Genomic DNA, 20207 nt, shown 5'->3' on the forward strand with positions numbered 1-20207 from the left:
GGCCCCTCTTTTTCTACATATTTTGTAAAGAATGCTATTTTATTGTGCATAAGATAGTTTGATCTACATAATCATGATAATATAATTTTCTCTGTCTCCAAATGTAATTCAATATAACCCGATACAATTTTATATGAGATCAGACACACAAATGGTCTAAAGCTTGCTGGTGGGCAGACCAACAGGCTTGGCCCTGGACCTCTTCTCCACCGCACGAGAGAGTTGCTTCACAGCTTCTTTGGGCAAATGGCGAGGTTTGCTAAGCCACAGTCCTCCATCTACCACCATTGTCAGTCCGTTCACAAATTTCCCTGTTTAAACAAATCAGGCAATGTGTATTATCAGCATTTCAATCATTTATATGTTTTATATACTAAAGACAGTGATTTTAACTCAGCAGCATACCAGAATCACAGCTTAGGTAGAGGGCAGCCATTGCGATATCCCACTTCTCACCGAGTTTATAAAGAGGCATGTACTCTCGGGTTTTGTTTTCAATCTCCTCAGGTACAAGTTTACTCATTCCCGGTGTACCTCCAATGGGTCCTGGTGCAATCCCGTTCACTCTAATATCATAGTCAGTTCCCCACTCTAATGCCAAGTTTCTTGTCGTAGCATCAACTGCAGCCTGTTTCAAGTTTCAAACTCCTAAGATCCCATTTGCTACATTTGATTGTTCTTATTACTCGGTTCTTGATTTCCTAACCATACAAAGGAAATTACCTTGGCAGCAGAAACATGAATTTGGTACCAAGAAGCCGTGTAGTGCAAAGTAGCACTTATGTTAATAATCGAACCACCACCACTTGATGAGTCTCTCCCAGGCCCATCTTTCTTAAGATACTTAAGTGCTGCGTGACACATGTTGAATGTTCCTACTGCATCAATGTCCAAGACTGCACAATATAAAATTAAAAAAGCGTTTCCTTTAGCTAAAGCAACACTCAAAATCTCAGGCACAATTCCTCTCAAATCATTATCAAAAAGTGAACCTGTTCTGAAGCCATTAGGAGACAAATCCTCAGCAGTAGCGAGGAAATTGCCAGCAGCAGCGTTAACAAGAACATCAATTTTACCAAAATGCTGAAAAGTTGATTCCACAACTCTTCTCGCATCCTCTTGCTTACGAACATCACCTTCCAATCCAATAGCCTTCAATCAAAAAAAAAACAACAAACATCATACAAAAATCCTCAATAAAAAAATCGCGAATCGAGAAAGAGAGAGAGAAGTACCTGAATCCCTAGAGATCGGAGAGCGTTAACAGCATCGTCGAGAACTTGTTTCCGGCGTCCCATGATGGCGATAGAACCTCCATGTTTGCCGAACTGAGAAGAGATCTCAAAACCGATACCGGATCCGCCGCCTGTGATGAGAGCTACCTTACCTTTGACCACATCAGGTTTGAACGGAGACTCCATTACCACCACGGCACCACACACACTCTTGCAAATTTGGTAAATTAAAGCCACTCACTCAACCTCTCACCTACTAAACCAACATTTGATTTAAATGTCTCCGCATTTTTTTAAGTAAAAAATTACATAATTATGATATTTATTTCTACTAATCACAAATTTGTTGCCTAATGACGACGATTCACCACTCACCGTTATCTCGCAAAAGATTTATAATAATAACCCAAAACAAAACACTATTTAATTAATTATTTTAAAGATATTTTATAAAAAAGAATTATTAATAAAATTATTTAATTTAAAGAAAAATAGGATTCAAAGGGTAACGAGAGAGGCCCAAACCTTTTTTTTGTTTTGTTTTTGTTTTTTTTTTTTTTTTTTTTGTTTTTAATGTTTTGACTTGATCTATCTGCGCCGCGAGCTCGCTTCGTCTCTCTCGAAGCTCCTCCTTCTCCGATAAACTATTAATTTTTCTCACAGCCAAAGCTTCAACCTTTATCGTATATCTCTCATTGTTGTTATCTCGATCTCAAAATCACATCTTTCTTTTAAGTAAAGAATGAAGTGGAAAGAAATTTGATAAAGAAACCTAATTCGTTCTTCCCCTTTCGATTCGAGGATAACTTTTTTTTTTTTTTTGATTGTTCAGCTAAGATTAGTCGGTTAAAGTTTTGAGATTTGGAAACCCTGTGATGTTTTTGTTGAGTGATGAAATCGTTGCGGTTGTTTTATAGCATTGAAGTTGAAACCCTAATTCCGGGGACCTTGTGGAGTGTCTCTGTTTGCACTCTGCTGTCTCTAGTCTTCTTCTTCTTCTGCTTCGCCCTTTGAAGGTTTTGCATAGAGAGCGTTAGTAATGGCGTCTAAAGGTGGGAAATCTAAACCTGATATAGTTATGGCTTCCAAAGCTGGGAAATCTAAACCTGATAATGAGTATAAAGCTAAGCGCCAGAAGGTTAGCTTCCAAGTTTTTATCTTTACGCTTTTGAGTTCATCTTCTTCCTTCCAGTCTTTGAGCTTAGTGTTGACGGGTTTTTTTTTTTTTCTGTTTTACAGACGCTCGAAGCTCCTAAAGAACCACGTCGCCCTAAAACTCACTGGGACCATGTTTTGGAAGAGATGGCTTGGCTTTCAAAGGTTATTAGAAAGAGTGCTACTTTGTTATCATTCAGCTAGGATTGGTATGCATGCATGCTTTTTCTCTTCTCTTCTAATTGTTGACGTTTTGTAGGACTTTGAGTCCGAGAGGAAGTGGAAGCTGGCGCAGGCCAAGAAGGTTGCTTTGAGGGCCAGTAAAGGCATGCTTGATCAGGCATCTAGGGAAGAAAGGAAGCTAAAGGTTCTTTCCTCTTTTTCTCTTTGCTCTTTCAGAGTACTTACACTCTCTCCAGCATTAGTTTTTAATTGACATTATTGCTTCTTACAGGAAGAAGAACTGCGGTTACGGAAAGTAGCTCTTAATATCTCGAAAGACATGAAAAAGTTTTGGATGAAAGTTGAGAAGCTGGTAATTCTTTTACTTTTCTTCCCTGGACTTGAAATTCAAGGTTTGGTATAACTTCTGTGTGTCTGAAACCTGTTGTTCTGTGTGGTGTTGCGTCTTTATAGGTGCTTTACAAGCATCAGCTGGTACGCAATGAGAAAAAGAAGAAGGCTATGGACAAGCAACTAGAGTTTCTGTTAGGCCAAACCGAGAGGTTACTACGGAATGTTTCTTACTCAGTTTTTTTTTAGTTCTGGAACATATTTAAAAGAACTGAATTTGACCTGTTTGTTTATGTTAGGTACTCAACCATGTTGGCAGAAAATTTAGTGGAGCCTTATAAAGAAGGACATAGTAGTCCTCCAAAAACTCTGCCAGCTATCGAGTTGAAAAGTGATGAGGAGATGGCAGAACAGATACCTCCAGAGATAAATTCTTGTGAGCACCCTATTACTCAACACAGCATTATTGTCAAGTGTAAGTGGATCCTAACAATCTTTTGACGCAGTAGCTGCAGATCTTGAATCAGAAAGTCCTGAAATCGATGAGGATTATGATCTAAAATCCGAGGATGAGACCGTGAGTTTCACTTAATCTTCTTTTTATTTTTGTTTTACCACTTAGCAATTACTGTGTATCACAGCTTGAATCTACCTGCACCTCAAAGAAAATTGTTACGTTTTGTCATGACACTACCCTGTACCCAACATATAGGCTATACTCTAGTTTTGAATAGTTTCTGTGGAGATAGAAGTGATTATTTTTGCTCATTTATCTCTTATCTTTGAGGAGTCATATGTTCCATATCTCATTGTAAACCCACAATTACACTTAGGAAGATGATGAAAATACTATTGAGGAGGATGAAAAACATTTTACCAAACGAGAAAGACAGGAAGAGTTGGAAGCTTTGCGAGATGAAGTGGATCTACCAGTTGAGGAGCTGCTCAGACGTTATACTGCTGGGAGAGGTTGGGATAACTCTATGCTTGCAATTCGTTGACCTTTTTTTTCGTTATATACTTTGAAGTTTACTAGATGTCAACTATTTGAATTGCATCCTCTTTTTGTATAAGAGTTTTATTTTGATCCCTCAGTCAGTCGAGAAACCAGCCCAGAAAATGATGAAAGTGGAGACAAACTGGCCTCAGTAGATCAAGATCATGGAGAGGGTGAGTGGTATTAAGTCCCTATAATGTATTGAAAAGCAATGCAACTTCTCTTTGACTTCCTCTTCCCATTTTACATATACAGCAGACATGAACAATCTTACTGCTTCTGAAGAAACAGAAAAGAGCCCAAGTGTTCGTCGTTCTGTAAGTTGTATGTCTTTTTAAAATCCCATTGTCTGATTTGTCATTGAAATTCTGGCTCAAATGTAATATATATCCTTTATTTACAGAATGATAGCTGCGGTCGTTTGGCAAAAACCAAGACCCATTCTCATGACCTCGAGCCAGGCACGACGACTGCTTCTGCTAAGTGCAGAAAGGAAGATCATACTTATGATTTTAACGATGAACAGGTAACTGGATCTGATCTCATTTGTGGATCATTTGTCAGGAGACCTTAATGATGTTCTTCGTTGCAATTAACATAAGGTCTCTGGTTCTGACTAATGATGAACTTGATTTGTCACTGATTGTAATATGTGCAGGAAGATGTCGACTTTGTTGTTGCCACTGGTGAGGAAAAGGTCAGCCATCTCATCAAATGCCAGAGATCAGTCATTTTAAAACTTTTCTCTTTTAACTTGATTCTCTTAGCCAAGGCTCTTGTGGAAGAAAGTTTTGAACAAGCATATAGATTCAAAGTTGTATATCTGCTCTTTTGGTGCAGGATGATGAGACAACACTTTCTCTCGAAGAGGAATTAGCGAAAGCAGAAAATGAAGACCATGTCGAAGAGGTGACAAATCTATTAATTATGCTGTCTTCTTGTAACATGGAAAACGTTATTAGCTAGAGAGTTTACAAACAGAAATTTCACCTTGTATTGCAGATTTCTCTGCTGCAAAAAGAGAGTGAAATGCCTATTGAAGTACTGCTCGCAAGGTATAAGGAGGTATGCTATTAAGTCTCCTGTGTGCATGTGTTCAGTAGTGTTTTACTGTTTTTTTTTCTTTCTGAAACTCAAGTTTCTTGTGATAGGATTTCGGTGACAAGGATATTTCTGAGGATGAATCTGAGTATTCATGTGCTCAGTCTGAAGAGTCTGGTGTAGACTCACACGAAAATAGGCAGCAAGCTAATTCAGATGATGAAAACGTTGATTCAACAGAATGTAAGCCAGATCCAAAGCCTTGCGCGGAAATAGTTGATGGCACATCCCATGAAATAACAGAAGATAATGGTAAAGATAGTAGTGATAAAATTGCTGATGCAGCAGCAGCAGCAAGATCTGCGCAGCCAACTGGATTTACGTACTCTACAACAAAAGTTCGAACGAAACTGCCGTTTCTGCTCAAGCATTCTCTGCGTGAGTACCAACACATTGGTTTGGACTGGCTTGTCACGATGTATGAGAAAAGATTGAACGGGATTCTAGCTGATGAAATGGGTCTTGGAAAGACAATTATGACCATTGCTCTTCTAGCACACCTTGCATGTGATAAGGGGATATGGGGTCCCCATCTGATTGTGGTTCCAACAAGTGTGATGCTTAATTGGGAAACTGAGTTTCTTAAGTGGTGTCCTGCATTTAAAATACTCACCTACTTTGGGAGTGCAAAGGAGCGGAAACTCAAGAGACAAGGATGGATGAAGCTTAACTCATTTCATGTATGCATAACAACCTATAGGCTAGTTATTCAGGACAGTAAAATGTTCAAGCGCAAGAAGTGGAAATACTTGATTCTTGACGAAGCCCATTTAATTAAGAATTGGAAGTCTCAGAGATGGCAAACACTATTGAACTTCAATTCTAAACGCAGAATTTTGTTGACTGGTACACCGCTGCAGAATGATCTTATGGAATTGTGGTCACTTATGCATTTTCTGATGCCACATGTCTTTCAGTCTCACCAGGAATTCAAAGATTGGTTCTGTAACCCGATAGCAGGGATGGTTGAGGGACAAGAAAAAATCAACAAAGAAGTTATTGATCGCTTACATAATGTCCTCCGTCCTTTTCTTCTACGGCGCTTAAAAAGGGATGTGGAGAAGCAACTTCCTTCAAAACATGAGCATGTTATTTTCTGTAGACTGTCTAAGAGGCAGCGCAACTTGTACGAGGACTTCATAGCAAGCACAGAAACACAGGCTACACTTAACAGTGGAAGCTTTTTTGGGATGATAAGTATCATTATGCAATTGCGGAAAGTGTGTAATCATCCTGATCTCTTTGAGGGTCGTCCTATTGTAAGTTCCTTTGATATGGCTGGCATTGATGTGCAGTTGAGTTCAACAATCTGTTCGCTGCTTTTGGAAAGTCCGTTTTCCAAGGTTGATCTTGAAGCTTTGGGATTCTTATTCACACATCTTGATTTTTCTATGACTTCTTGGGAAGGGGATGATATTAAAGCTATTTCAACTCCCTCAGAATTAATCAAGCAGCGTGTGGACTTGAAGGATGATCCAGAAGCAATCCCTTTGAGTTCGAAAAACCGCAAAAATCTGCAAGGGACGAATATTTTTGAAGAAGTACGTAAGGCCATCTTTGAGGAAAGGGTTAAAGAAACTAAGGATCGGGCAGCTGCCATTGCATGGTGGAATTCTTTGAGATGCCAGAGAAAGCCGACTTACTCTACATCTCTGAGAACTCTTTTAACCATTAAGAGTCCACTCGATGATATACACCATCTTAAAGCTAATCGTTCATCTTACATGTATTCCTCAACCCTCGCTGACATAGTTCTTTCACCGATCGAGCGCTTTCAGAAGATAATTGAGCTAGTTGAAGCTTTCACATTTGCGATTCCAGCTGCACGAGTACCTTCACCTGCTTGCTGGTGCAGCCGTAGTGACGCTCCTATTTTTCTTAGTCCATCATACAAGGAGAAAGTTACAGATTTAGTGTCACCTCTTTTGTCTCCGATTAGACCTGCAATCGTTCGGAGCCAAGTGTATTTTCCAGATAGGCGACTGATACAGTTTGATTGTGGTAAGCTGCAGGAGCTTGCTATGTTATTGAGGAAATTAAAATTTGGGGGTCACAGGGCGTTGATATTCACGCAAATGACCAAGATGCTTGACATCTTGGAGGCTTTCATTAATTTATATGGTTATACCTACATGCGTCTTGATGGTTCTACTCCTCCAGAAGAGAGGCAGACGTTAATGCAGCGGTTTAATACAAGTCCCAAAATCTTTCTTTTCATTTTGTCAACCCGAAGTGGGGGTGTTGGCATCAATCTTGTGGGTGCGGACACAGTTATATTCTATGACAGTGACTGGAATCCTGCTATGGACCAACAAGCTCAAGATCGGTGCCACAGGATAGGTCAGACACGTGAAGTCCATATATACCGGTTGATAAGTGAGAGCACCATTGAGGAAAATATCTTAAAGAAAGCAAACCAGAAGCGTGCGCTTGATAACCTAGTAATTCAAAACGGTGAGTATAACACCGAATTTTTTAAGAAGCTTGATCCCATGGAGTTGTTCTCTGGGCATAAGGCTCTGACTACAAAGGATGAAAAGGAAACAATCAAGAATTGTGGGGCGGAGGTACCTCTCTCAAATGCAGATGTTGAGGCTGCTTTAAAACAGGCAGAAGATGAGGCAGACTATATGGCTCTCAAAAGAGTAGAACAAGAAGAAGCTGTGGACAATCAAGAGTTTACAGAAGAACCTGTAGAGAGACCAGAAGACGATGAGCTAGTAAATGAAGATGACCTCAAGGCTGATGAGCCTGTTGATCAAGGTTTAGTTGCATCAGGGTCGACAAAAGAAGATACTCCATTGTTACATAGTGAGACCAGGGATGAGAGAGCTGTCATCACTACTTCAAGCCAAGAAGATGACACTGATGTATTAGATGATGTCAAGCAAATGGCTGCAGCAGCCGCTGCTGCTGGACAAGCTATCTCATCTTTTGAGAATCAGCTACGTCCTATTGATAGATATGCGATAAGATTTTTAGAGCTTTGGGACCCCATCATTGGTGAGTCTGCAATGGAAAATGAAGCGGGGTTCGAAGAGAAAGAATGGGAACTTGACCACATTGAAAAGTACAAGGACGAAATGGAAGCTGAGATTGATGATGGGGAAGAGCCTCTTGTTTATGAGAGTAAGTGTACCCTTTTTTGCACATTCAATCCAATAATTTAACTAGTATTCCTACTTAACTGACAATGAGCCTTGCCTGTGATGTAACTTTGTATAATGTTATCCCATGGCCTGGTTTTTAGCTCACGTGAAATGTTATTGCTATTTTCAGAATGGGATGCTGATTTTGCAACTGAAGCATACAGGCAGCAAGTGGAAGTCTTAGCTCAACACCAGGTGAGATTAATTACTGCATCTACCGTGTGTCATGTATTTCAGCTTGTTCACGTATTTACTTATATGTTTGTAGTTGATGGAAGATTTGGAAAATGAAGCTAGAGAGAGGGAAGCTGCTGAGATGGCTGAAATGGATTTGATACAGTAAGACACTTCTGAGTCCGCACAGTTCATTGTCAATATTATATATTTATAACATTGCTGTTGAAAATTATATTTCATCGTTGATATAACAAGTAATCAAAACAAGTAGATTAATTAAACCTTTCTTTTCCTCAGGAATGAAACTCCTCATGTACCAAAGTCTAAGAAGAAGAAAAAAGCGAAGAAAGCCAAATTTAAATCCCTGAAGAAAGGATCACTGGCTGCCGAACCAAAATATCTGAAGTCCGTTGTGAAAGTTGAAGATTCGACTGATGATGATAATGAAGAATTCGCCTATGTGAGTAGCAGTGACTCAGATATGGTTACACCGCTTTCGCGGATGCATATGAAAGGCAAGAAAAGAGATTTAATTGTTGACACCGAAGAAGAGAATACCTCGAAGAAGAAAGCAAAGAAGCATAAGAAATCTCTTCCGAATTCAGATATCAAATACAAACAACCAAGTGCTCTACATGATGAACTGGAACCATCAAAGCCGCCTAACAGTATGGTTGTTGATAATGAAATGAAACTAACGAGCAGGGGTAAAACTATAGGGAAAAAATCCATCACTTCCATGCCAATAAAGCGTGTTCTTATGATCAAGCCAGAGAAGCTAAAGAAAGGGAATCTGTGGTCTAGAGACTGTGTTCCCTTGCCTGATTCTTGGCTGCCTCAGGAAGATGCTATATTGTGTGCGATGGTTCATGAATATGGGCCTAATTGGAGTTTTGTTAGTGGAACTCTTTATGGAATGACAGCTGGTGGGGCTTACAGGGGACGGTATCGCCATCCTGCATATTGTTGTGAGAGATATAGAGAGCTTATCCAACGACATATTATGTCTGCTTCCGACAGTGCAGTGAACGAGAAGAACCTCAACACAGGTTCTGGGAAGGCACTCCTGAAAGTCACTGAGGTAAGGTTGATTATGGCATAGCGTTAGGTTAGCTACTCACTAGCATGCATTAAAGTAGTGATGAATTAGGGAAAGATCAAAACATTTCTTCTAAATGGGTCCTTTCAATCAAGTAGAAGATTATAATGGAAAGGAGATGCTTTTCACTAATATCATTTTTGGTGCAGGAAAATATTCGGACACTCCTAAATGTTGCAGCTGAGCAGCCAGATACAGAGATGCTCCTACAAAAACATTTTTCTTGCTTGCTGTCATCAATTTGGAGGACGTCGACCCGGACAGGGAATGAACAACTGCTCTCCTTAAGCAATCCCATTTTCAATAGACAGTTTATTGGCTCCGTGAATCACTCCCAGGATATAGCTAGAAAGCCTTGGCAGGGGATGAAGATCACCAGCTTAAGTAGAAAGTTGTTAGAAGCCGCTCTCCAGGATTCCAGCACGAGTCAGCCAAACAATACTGCTTCCCGTTCGAGGTTGCAGGAGAATCAATCTATCAATAAAGTGGAGTTAGACTTAACCTTGGAATTCCCCCCACGTGGTTATGATGATTCCCTGACGCAGTTTCCACCCATGATAAGTGTGTCCATTGATGGGTCAGATTCATTAAATTATGTGAACGAGCCCCCAGTGGAAGATGTTCTAAAAGGTTATAGGATTGCTGCAGAGAACCGTTACAGGTTTGAAAAGCTGATACATTTGATTTTTCGTCCGATAATTTTGAGAGCAGTAATAGTCACTAAAGAATTGGTGATCTTGTTTTGTAGGAATGCTGCAAATGCTTGTATTGAAGATTCATTTGGATGGGCTTCAAACACGTTCCCAGCCAACGATCTGAAGTCCAGAACAGGCACGAAAGCACAGTCCCTGGGGAAACATAAGCTATCTGTCGCAGACTCAGCCAAGTCTTCAAAAAGCAAACAGCGCAAACTCTTGGCAGAGCAAACAGAAGTGGCATGGGTTAGGCCAAATGACCCAAATCTCAAGTTTGATTTCACACCTGCGGATAGGGAGGATGAGGAGGTTGAGGAGAAGGCGGTTTTAGAAGAGATAGAGATGATAAGTTGTTCACAGTGGTATGATCCATTCTTTACCTCAGGCCTTGATGATTGCTCATTAGCTTCTGAAATCTCAGAAATAGAGTAGTAAAAGCCTTTTTGTAAAAGTAAAACTGCTGATGATTGTGGATGATCATTTTCTTAACCACTTTTGATGGGCAAAATCTTGTGTAAAGCAGAAAGTGACAGCTTCGTAGGTTTTTGTGTTTCATGACTTCATCAAAATATCTAATCTCAAATATGATTTTTATCCCCACCGTACTGTATAATAATACCAACAATTTAGCTTCTGACTCGTTTACATTCTAGTTTCCAAATTCTCTAGCTTTTAGAAAAACAGTGAGTTCTCAGTGTAGTCTAAATTTATCTAAAAGAAAGAAAAAGACAATGCAACAGTACATGATGGATCAACTCCTTGTGTGTTCTAGCAAGTTTGGTTATCCAAGAAATTGAGCCACTCATTGTAATCATCAAACCCTGGTTCAACCAGTCTGCTCCAAAACTCGTGATCTGATTTCCCATGGATCTCTAGTAAGTCTGGTTTAGATATAGGAGGAAGAATATGGCTATCTCCAAAGAGACATTCTAGTGATTGTGGCGCATTCACCTCAAATCCACATGCCATTTGCTCCATAAAGATTTCCTCAAACTCCTCTTCCTGGTTAGGCTTCTCGCTGTTTATAATAACATCCTTCAAGACTGACGATACTGAGGAAGAGGAAGAAGACGTAGAGGACACTGAATGATTGGTGACATCTTCTTCTGATGATGATGATGATTTTCTCTTCATCAATCGCTTTTTGAGATGAGTGTTCCACACATTCTTGATCTCGTTGTCTGTTCTTCCCGGAAAGTGGGATGCTATCTTAGACCACCTGGTCAAATAATGCACTATAGTTATACACACACACACAGAAAATGATGATTTGAGATGAAGGAGACATGATTACTTGTTTCCATGAGCTTGGTGAAGGTGGATAATGGTATCTTCCTCTTCTTTGGTGAAGTTGCCTCGTTTGAGACCTGGTCTCAGATAGTTTATCCATCTTAGACGACAACTCTTTCCGCATCTCATCAATCCTATTAAGTTACAACACTATCAATTTTGAACACCAGATAAACTACAAGTTTAACATATAAGACTAGGAAGAAAGACGAGGTTTATAATTTTCACCAAATTTTTATTTACAATAAATTTTTAAATTGAGCAACTTAACCATTTATTTCGATATTTCACCCCATCTTCCGAAAGATTTTGTATGAGACTTATTCAACTTTTAACTTTTAGCAGAAAATTACTTGGTAATAAACACGAACGTTACAGATTCTGGTCAAACATCTCTTCAAATTCTATTCATCAAAGAAGTATATGCCACCTTTATGAAGTAGTCACCAAAATTGTAATTGAGACCCAAAACATTCACTAATTCGTAACTTCTACTGTTTGAATATGTAGAATTGTAAGATTTGATAAGTAATCAGAAGTATTTAGAATAATCGATGCAAGAGACTAAGGTTTTGTTCTGTATAGATATTCTATTAATCCAGACCAAAATGCATCATTAACGAAAAAGAAAAGAGTGCATCTTGCATATATCGTATCAGATCAAAGAACATTATTAGAGAGAAAGAGAGGGAGAAAGATAATGCAAATGAGAAAGATAGTGAAGCATGCATTGTCATAGATAGGAGTAGGACATACCAGCGAGTTTGGGAAGAGATCTCCAATTCTGGTGACCATTTTTTTCGATAAAAGCTCTGAGTCTTTCACTTTCTTCATCACTCCATGGCCCTCTCCTAACTTGGCTTTTGTCACAGCATGGTGCTCTTCTTTTCCCCATCACACCGACTTTAATTTTTAGAGAATCTTATGTACTTATTATCATCATCATCATCATCATCATCATATATGTATAAGGGTTAATTACGAGAGACCAGAAGGGCCATGCCACTAATTTCATCTACAAATAAACCTACTTGAATAAATTAATTAAATGGGTATCTATTTTTCTCATAATATATATCCTCATACTTTTCTATCAATTAAATTTTGACTTTTTTCATATGACAATTTTTGTCCTGCCTTTACTAGTCCTTGTATTACTACAATTCTTTTCTTCTTTTTTTTCTGGCACTATTTTCTCAAATCTAAAATCAACTTTCTTTTCATATTCAAATCTCAAAGGTTTTAAAAGTATCTTAATTAATTAAATATATTTTTTCTTTACTTAAATATTTATACTGTGAAAATTCGGATTTCAATTTTCAGACTAAAAGGTAAAAAGTTTTTTTTTTCATTTTTAGGAAAAATATAAGGGAAAATATTATTCTTTGTTCACAATAGTAAATATTGACTAGTATTAGTTGTCACCCTTGACTATATTTGGATCTGCAACTTGAATTTATGTTATTTATGCAAAGACGATTAATGTAGAAATCTTTTCTCTTTTTTTTTACAAAGTATGCATTTTAAAGGAAGCGTTAAAATTTGTAAGATTTTATTCCAGAAGTAAAAAAAAAGTAAATAAGTATATAGAGATGGTATATATGGTTACGTCTTGAACTTCCATTTATACAATGACAGCAAATATAAACCTGTAAATCAACTTACATAACAATAACTGGCTGAATGCACGTAGGGAATGTATCAATGTTACGATGTATCATCAACATTTCAATAAACAGAATTTGAAATGATGGAGACAAAATATGATATGAGTGGGAGAGAAGATAAGCGTAGACATAGAAATGCATGATACATTACCTTCCAACTTCAACTTGTATCCACTTTTTTCATTTAATCTACCAAACTATTATTAGTGATGTGTACTTGCGTTGTGTTGTGTCTTCTTTGAACAGTACACACGACGCCGTTTTGCTTGTTCAAGTCTCCACGTGCTTGCCCCGCAGTCGAATTGTTTACAATGATTTGAGTTTTCAAAGGCCAAAAATCTCAACAAAAAAAAAAAATATCTGAAATTTTTTGATTTTGAAGAAAATACACATATTAATGAAAGAGTATGATTTGATACTTTAAAACTTAAATGTTGTTACTTCATATTCATGATTTCATAATAAAAACAAAATTTCAATTTTATCAATATCATCTTAGTTAATTCTTAATTTTAAATAATGTGGTATAAATTTAAATTTTATTTCTATAAAATTATTTTTATTAATATTTAGTTTTACAAATATTTTATATTTAAATAACATAATAAAAAAATTAGAAGAAAATCTTATTTAGGTTTTATGGGCTTTGAAACCAAACTGGGTCCTAAACTAATCTTGTTTAGGGAGGCTTTAAACAACAGAAGCCCATCAATATATAGTCTAAATGTTTATGACTTTATTTATTCTATAGCTGTAAATCACTCAACGTTGTTAAATGATTTGAGTTTTTTTCTTTCTTTATAGATGATTTCTGTTTAATGTTATTTAGCAGACCTTAACATAAAAAATCTCAAGACCACCATAATTTTTTTTAGTTTACATATTTCAAATAACACCATTATTATAAAAACCTTTAAAACTCATGAATAAGAAGACGAGACGAGATTATTTTAACATAAATCCTTCCAATTTTAATGGCTGAAATAAAATAAAAATAAAAACATGAATTTGAGAAATACGATAACAAATTTTGGCATACAGCTCAAGTTTTTATTTGCGTGTTGGGTTTTATGTGAGATAGAGGAGTCGCTCACTCATATATGGAATGGTTGGGATTACTGCATTTCTACCAAAAATATAATTCAATATTACTTCGTTTCTAATTTATGTGTCACGAAGAAAAATAGTATAATCCATATCTGTTGAAGAATAGTGACAACAATAATCACAATGTGATCCCAAAAGAGATTGAATAATTTTTTTAAAGAATCGAATCAATCATGAGGTGGTGAGCCGTGTCCTCCTAAGCAACAATCCGATTCATACTTGAAATGAGCTGCCTAAGTCCTCATGCTTACTACTATATATGCCCTTGCAATACCTCAATTTACGAATGTTCCTTTTTTAAAATATAAGTACATATTAAACATTGTCATTTGGACCTCATTCAAGAGAATCTTAACAACAAATGAGTTTTATATTATAGTTCCTGATCATTTTTATAGTTACACATGTATGTTTCCCGTTGAGAGGTACTTGATAATGAAAAAAAATGAATGGAAGTATGACTTTATTTTTTAAGTCATGAAGAAAAAATCGATTTCACACTTGGACAGTCATCATAATTAATGTACATTAACGTAAAGTAAACAAAACAGAATACTTGTTTCCATCAAACCAACTATAATCAAAGTTATTGTTATCATTATATTCAAACGAAATTGATGGATCCCATCTATGTGGCTCGATGACTTTTGACTACATTTATGATGCTATATATATAAGTGTAGTAGATCTAATAACACCACGATACATATATACTGATGATGTAAATGTGGAGACACCGACCTTATCAAAATTTATGGTTACCTTGGATAGTTGTGGATCAATCGTCTTAATTGACAATAAATAGAACAAAACAAAAGAAACAGGGAAGTTAATGATTGACTGCGAATTGCTATATATATATATATAACTCGCATGTGGTGGTGCAGGTGATGGCAACATGGGAAATCATTATAAATGGACGAAAAAATTCCAACTCTCTATGATTGATATACCCTTTTATTCAGATTGGTCACACAAGTAATAATTATAATCTCGATTAAACTAAGAAGACTTATATATATATATTATGGGATACACAATACTGTATATCATTAAGAGAATCCATAGATGTGGGACAGTTAAACCTCCACATGTAGTTCACTCGGGTCGTATATAAAGCAAAGCAAATATACACACATGTGCTGGTGTTTTATATACATCTTTGATTTCATTAAACATAAAACGAAGGTTACCTGAAAATGTACTAAACCAATTAATTATGTGTAACTATACAATATTCCTTTAGTGTTTGACATACATAGAAAAATGGTAGTTTTATGTAGTGGCTGTAGAAGATTCATAGTTATAGAGTTGAACTTGATTAATGTAAAACAATCATGATGGTTGTAGTATAGCTTTGTGGCCAAGGCATATCGGGCTTGGAAACAACAAGCTTTGTGTGTTTTTTTGGATCTGAAAGAATAGTAAACAAGAGATGCAAACCCACATGGTCTTTTATTACCTTTTTCCCCATAATTCTCATCAATTATTTTGTTTTATATATTAGTACTATACATTTTTGGCATTAGACCGTACTTATTTATCTTTTATAAAAAGAAAAAGAGAATCTAACCTTTATTTTTCTTTTTAAGCTAACTACAAGTAACACTAACAGAGATAACTACTGAAAAAGAGTTTAGTTACGGGTAAAAAAAAATATTCTAGTAACGGCCGCAGAATGTATCATTATATCCTCTCTCTATGCTATGTATCACACATTGACGTATATACCCTTCCGGTAATGTCGGTAAAACATCAAAATCCGATCTTTTTGTTTTCTGACTCAAAATCCAAAAATTGAATCAAATCGAATTTCATGTCACATAAACCCAGAAATTACTACTCCATCCATACACAAAAGATAACAAATTTGATGCAAACTTCCATATATATAAATCTTCACAAAAATTTCAAACCGATTCTTAAAACCGGCGAAAAAAAATTAGAGAATTTTGCAACAAACAAATTTTTTTTTAAAAAGAAAACTCTAAACTTGTCTACTTTCTTCTTCATCATCATCAATCGAATCCAGAAAGAAAGAAAAATATATATATACCTATTTACATCCCAAAACGACGAAGTATTACTCAGTATCTGAACAAAAACCACCAGATCTAAAGAAAAAAAACCTTTGACTTAAAAAACTACCCAAGATTTCTTCTAAAAAAAAAAAAAAAAAGCTTCGTCTTCTTCTTCTTCTTCTTCTTCTTTTGTCTTCTTCATCTTCAAATCGTCTCGTCTCCGAGTAAATCAATCGAAACCGGAAGTCCAAGACGAAACGACTCCATGATTCGTTCAAAGACAAGCACGTGGCATGGGATTTGTAATCCTCCTTTTTGCTCGTATCCATACTCTTGAGCAGATCGGTTTAGTAAACCGATAAAAACCGGATGGTTAAGCAGCTCCGCGCTTACGACGAACCTCTCCATCTCGTCACCTACGTATACAGGTACGTGTCCTTCTGGAACGGATGAGTTCTGCTTCTTTGATCTACGAGCAACCGAAGAGCGGAGGAACGATTCTGTACGGCGGCGGTTGTTACTACTAGGTGGTCGCTGTGAATCTGAACGGAGGAGACTGTATTGAGCTGAATCAGCCACGCGAGATAGACGGCGGATCAATTGCTTCATCGTCTTCGTGTTTGTTGAGGTTTGAGAGAGATTAAAACTTTTTTTTTTTTTTGCTTGTGAAGTGGTGAGAACGAGAATTGAATTGAGAGATTTTTTTTTTGTTTGTGAAGGAGAGAAGTGAAGGGAAGGATTCTGAATATATATCGAGGCGAGGGTACTTTGGAGATTTTCCTTTATTTTGATAAAAGTAGGTACGGGGAAGGAGTACTTGCCAGGTACACACACTTTACTCGTAATTTTCCACTGACTTTTTTTTATTTATTATTATTAAAAAAACACTTATATAATTATATAAACTAATTATTTAAAAATATAAAAAAGGAAGTTTTTATGAAAAGAGGGGAAAGATCTTTGATTTTTCTTAATAATTCATTGATTTTACCTATATGATTCATTGATGTGATTCGTTTAATTAAATTATTGTTTTCATGAATTTTTTAATCTTTTAGATAACTGTTTTGGATTTCCGTTAACTATATTCCTGCATTATCTTAAACATTATACAAAATTAAATTATAGTGATAATATTATATCCTCTTAATGATAGGATTTAAGATACCAATTAATTTAGCTTGGTTATTTATATTCCCTATCAATTACTAGAATTCATCAGATATATGTTTTCTTTTCCTTTATATATTGTGAGTTTTATAATACACGCGAGGTTCATGAAGCAAGCAACTCAAAATATATCATCCCCTATGCTGTAAATATTATTTAAGTTGTTTATCATATATAAAATATATATAACTTTATTCATGGTAAATAAATTGATTATAATTCATTCTAAAAAAAAAAGAAAAAAAGAGTTATTAAATTATATCTTTGTTTAGATGCATCTTTATAGTTCCACGCGTTGTAATCCTTCATTATGTAGTTTAATAACTTAAGATTGGATAAATCCAATCCCACTTTGGAAAAATTTTAGATATCCAATTTCTGATTCTTTTTCTTATTATATAATCCTATTCAATATATAAAAGGGTAGAATATAGACCGCCTCGTACGTTTATAATTATATTTTCAACAATATGATAAAGATAGAAAATACTGATGAAGTGGGGTAAGAATTATTATTTTTTGTTTGTGGAAGTAGTTAATTATATACAAATTTTATATTGTAACTTTGTAAGGTATCATTAAGCTGTTCTTCATTAAGTCAGCTCTATATATCTATATATATATATATATATGCATGTGAGATTATAAATTCCGCTAAATACTAATGTTTTTTATTGATTATGTATGCATGTGAGATCTATTATAATTTCGCTAATGATTTATCATATGACCTATGTCTCATAACCATATTTCTTAGGAATAAATGAAGCCTTCATCTGGTAACACAAATTAAAGTCTAATATATATATATATAGGCTGGATTTTATATTTATGACATACAAATTATTCTGGTAGGAAAAATTACGAAACAAAAATATGGAGCTTCAACTTCTGCTGACCCAAAATGATGACATAATGGCTTCTAGAACTTGGACCAAGTAAATTTAAATATGAGCCATTTGTGTAACATTACGATTTTTCTATTTTCTTTGAATAAAGTATATAAGGTCCCTTGTACAGATAAGTCCATACTCACCCTCGACGACTTCAAAGACTGCGATATTCGTTTTGTTTCTCCTTGGTCATATTCATACCCTCCAGTAAACATCATTGAAAACTAGAACCAATCTTAAGTTACTTGTAAGTTTCCATTATGTAAGTATTTCTCTAGATTAATCATTGTAGTTCTATTAGTTTCATATTATAATTAATAAAAATGATAACATGTTTTCGTTTTCAGTGTGTAAACATGAAAATCTATCATTTTCATAATATAAACACAAGCCATTCAAAGTTTAACGTGACATAATTTAATCAAAAGACTAAAAATATATATAGTGGTGCATACTTGATTAAACCAAACGTCATATATAATAATTGACGATATTCGACACTAATCAATGTTGATAATAGATCGTAACTTGTAACCCTATAGAAGAAGCATCCGACTATGAAAAGTTAACTACTCTAATCTTGAATTATGACTAGTTAGTTAACTATAGGTTTATGATGGGATTTCAAAAACCGATATTGTCCAAAATTTTAATACACAGTTCAGTTTCGTGACTTTCAGCACATCTCTTCCCATTATCTATATATAAAAAAAAATTGGCGCGTGAAATTGTATTAGACAGCGTCATGCATATAAATTAATGCCGTGCGTGGATATCATGAAGGACCAGCACCATGTGTGTGTGAGTTAGATAGAGAGAGAAATCGTAGAGCAGAAATGTTGAAGGATCATTCTCCATTCTGTAAAGGTTAAAACTTTAAAGACAAAGATATGATGTGACCTCATTTTCTCTGGTTATCAAAAAAGTGTATGTCCCAACTTATCTTGGGGGCTTGCAACTTTAGACCCCTTTTTAGACTCTTAACTTTGTTTTGATTTATACATATATGACTAGTCCACATATAGATTAATCAAATTAAAGTAGTCTCGTACAAGAGTTATCTATATTATAAATATACTGCCAAGCATCTCTTTGGTATGTTTCATCCAATATAGAAATTTCGAACTTACAACTTGGTCTAAAGTCATACTCTTACGTCACAACAAGATAAATATCAACACGAAGATATATACATATAAGGATAAGATTGATCATAAAGTAGTTTGATTTGTTAGATCGGAAATAATAAAGGCAAAGAAGCAAACTAGTTAAGGGTTGATGGAGTGTTTTAGTAAAACAAACTCTCAAGTGGTTAATTCCCTTACGACTCCTACTCAAGTTTCCGTGGAACTCCTCTCGTAATACATTTTAGATGAGTTTTATTGATTTCTTGTAGAACTGAAAGTGTTCAACCGTCACGTACGTGGTCACCCATTCTCAATATCTTCACTAATTAAAGTTTGGATAAAATCATGCATGAACTGATTTTTTATTTATTTAAAAAAGCTCATTCCAAACGGAAACAACAACTCCATGCAGTATTACTAATTTAGTAAGTATAGATCTGTTTATATATCTGTATCCAATACTAAGAAAAATCCACACCTAAGGCATTAAACACAATAATATCTAATTAAAGAATGACTAGAATGAATATCTAAATAACCTAATTTATGCGTTGTTATATGTGTATTAATAATAAAATCATGCAAAGAATCGGTTACATTTCTAATGGTCGTTAGTGATTGATATTTGATTAATAAATAATTAGGTAGTACTGCATTTCAAAGGAAGAAAAAATCAAATATAAACATATGTATAGAAAACAAGCATCTGATGCTCAAAAAATACATGGTCTGAAATGAATATATATATAAAAATAAAAATAATAAAAGACAGCTGATCATATATATATAAAAATAAAAATAAAACAGAGAT

General features: G+C 35.5%; 4 protein-coding genes across 7 annotated transcripts; 1 reads left to right on the forward strand and 3 right to left on the reverse strand.

Moving 5' to 3' along the window:
- Positions 1-20: 20 nt before the first annotated feature.
- SDRB (short-chain dehydrogenase-reductase B) lies at positions 21-1656 on the reverse strand. The gene is made up of 5 exons (XM_010501193.3): positions 1236-1656; positions 993-1152; positions 724-896; positions 406-628; positions 21-311 (listed from the first exon to the last, which is right to left on the reverse strand). The coding sequence occupies exons 1-5, from the start codon at positions 1419-1421 to the stop codon at positions 157-159; spliced, it is 897 nt and encodes a 298-aa protein (XP_010499495.2). The 5' UTR covers positions 1422-1656; the 3' UTR covers positions 21-156.
- Positions 1657-1745: 89 nt separating this feature from the next.
- Positions 1746-10721, forward strand: LOC104777013 (protein PHOTOPERIOD-INDEPENDENT EARLY FLOWERING 1). 4 transcript variants are annotated; one of them, XM_087498126.1, is made up of 20 exons: positions 1746-2373; positions 2475-2555; positions 2650-2757; positions 2845-2925; positions 3027-3115; positions 3203-3339; positions 3413-3480; positions 3737-3872; positions 3999-4073; positions 4156-4217; positions 4304-4426; positions 4559-4597; positions 4741-4809; positions 4903-4965; positions 5052-8130; positions 8281-8345; positions 8419-8489; positions 8625-9408; positions 9576-10087; positions 10175-10721. In XM_087498126.1, the coding sequence occupies exons 1-20, from the start codon at positions 2275-2277 to the stop codon at positions 10551-10553; spliced, it is 6120 nt and encodes a 2039-aa protein (XP_087354252.1). In that variant the 5' UTR covers positions 1746-2274; the 3' UTR covers positions 10554-10721. The 4 variants fall into 4 exon arrangements, with proteins under 4 accessions (XP_087354252.1, XP_087354275.1, XP_087354186.1 ...); XM_087498149.1 differs by having other exon boundaries at positions 4159-4217; XM_087498060.1 differs by having other exon boundaries at positions 1748-2373; positions 3410-3480.
- On the reverse strand, positions 10681-12531 carry MYB10 (myb domain protein 10). The gene is made up of 3 exons (XM_010501250.3): positions 12168-12531; positions 11416-11545; positions 10681-11340 (listed from the first exon to the last, which is right to left on the reverse strand). The coding sequence occupies exons 1-3, from the start codon at positions 12304-12306 to the stop codon at positions 10890-10892; spliced, it is 720 nt and encodes a 239-aa protein (XP_010499552.1). The 5' UTR covers positions 12307-12531; the 3' UTR covers positions 10681-10889.
- Positions 12532-16054: 3523 nt separating this feature from the next.
- Positions 16055-16923, reverse strand: LOC104777059 (SAUR-like auxin-responsive protein family). Its single transcript, XM_010501263.3, has one exon. It carries the CDS (start codon positions 16813-16815, stop codon positions 16411-16413), a length of 405 nt encoding a protein of 134 aa, XP_010499565.1. The 5' UTR covers positions 16816-16923; the 3' UTR covers positions 16055-16410.
- Positions 16924-20207: the final 3284 nt, after the last annotated feature.

This window comes from Camelina sativa, chromosome 1 (genome assembly GCF_030686135.1).
Source record: "Camelina sativa cultivar CO46 ecotype springtype chromosome 1, ASM3068613v1".
In the NCBI taxonomy this organism is placed as follows: domain Eukaryota; kingdom Viridiplantae; phylum Streptophyta; class Magnoliopsida; order Brassicales; family Brassicaceae; genus Camelina; species Camelina sativa.

Coding starts and splice junctions, on each gene's coding strand:
- SDRB (XM_010501193.3), bottom strand. CDS start 1,421: ATGGAGTCTCCGTTCAAACCTGATGTGGTCAAAGGTAAGGTAGCTCTC. Junction 897..992: donor TCCTAATGGCTTCAGAACAG/GTTCACTTTTTG, acceptor TATATTGTGCAG/TCTTGGACATTGATGCAGTA. Junction 312..405: donor CTACCTAAGCTGTGATTCTG/GTATGCTGCTGA, acceptor TTGTTTAAACAG/GGAAATTTGTGAACGGACTG.
- LOC104777013 (XM_087498060.1), top strand. CDS start 2,275: ATGGCGTCTAAAGGTGGGAAATCTAAACCTGATATAGTTATGGCTTCC. Junction 3,116..3,202: donor CTGTTAGGCCAAACCGAGAG/GTTACTACGGAA, acceptor TGTTTATGTTAG/GTACTCAACCATGTTGGCAG. Junction 4,218..4,303: donor GCCCAAGTGTTCGTCGTTCT/GTAAGTTGTATG, acceptor CTTTATTTACAG/AATGATAGCTGCGGTCGTTT.
- MYB10 (XM_010501250.3), bottom strand. CDS start 12,306: ATGGGGAAAAGAAGAGCACCATGCTGTGACAAAAGCCAAGTTAGGAGA. Junction 11,546..12,167: donor ATCTCTTCCCAAACTCGCTG/GTATGTCCTACT, acceptor GTAACTTAATAG/GATTGATGAGATGCGGAAAG. Junction 11,341..11,415: donor CACCAAGCTCATGGAAACAA/GTAATCATGTCT, acceptor TTATTTGACCAG/GTGGTCTAAGATAGCATCCC.
- LOC104777059 (XM_010501263.3), bottom strand. CDS start 16,815: ATGAAGCAATTGATCCGCCGTCTATCTCGCGTGGCTGATTCAGCTCAA.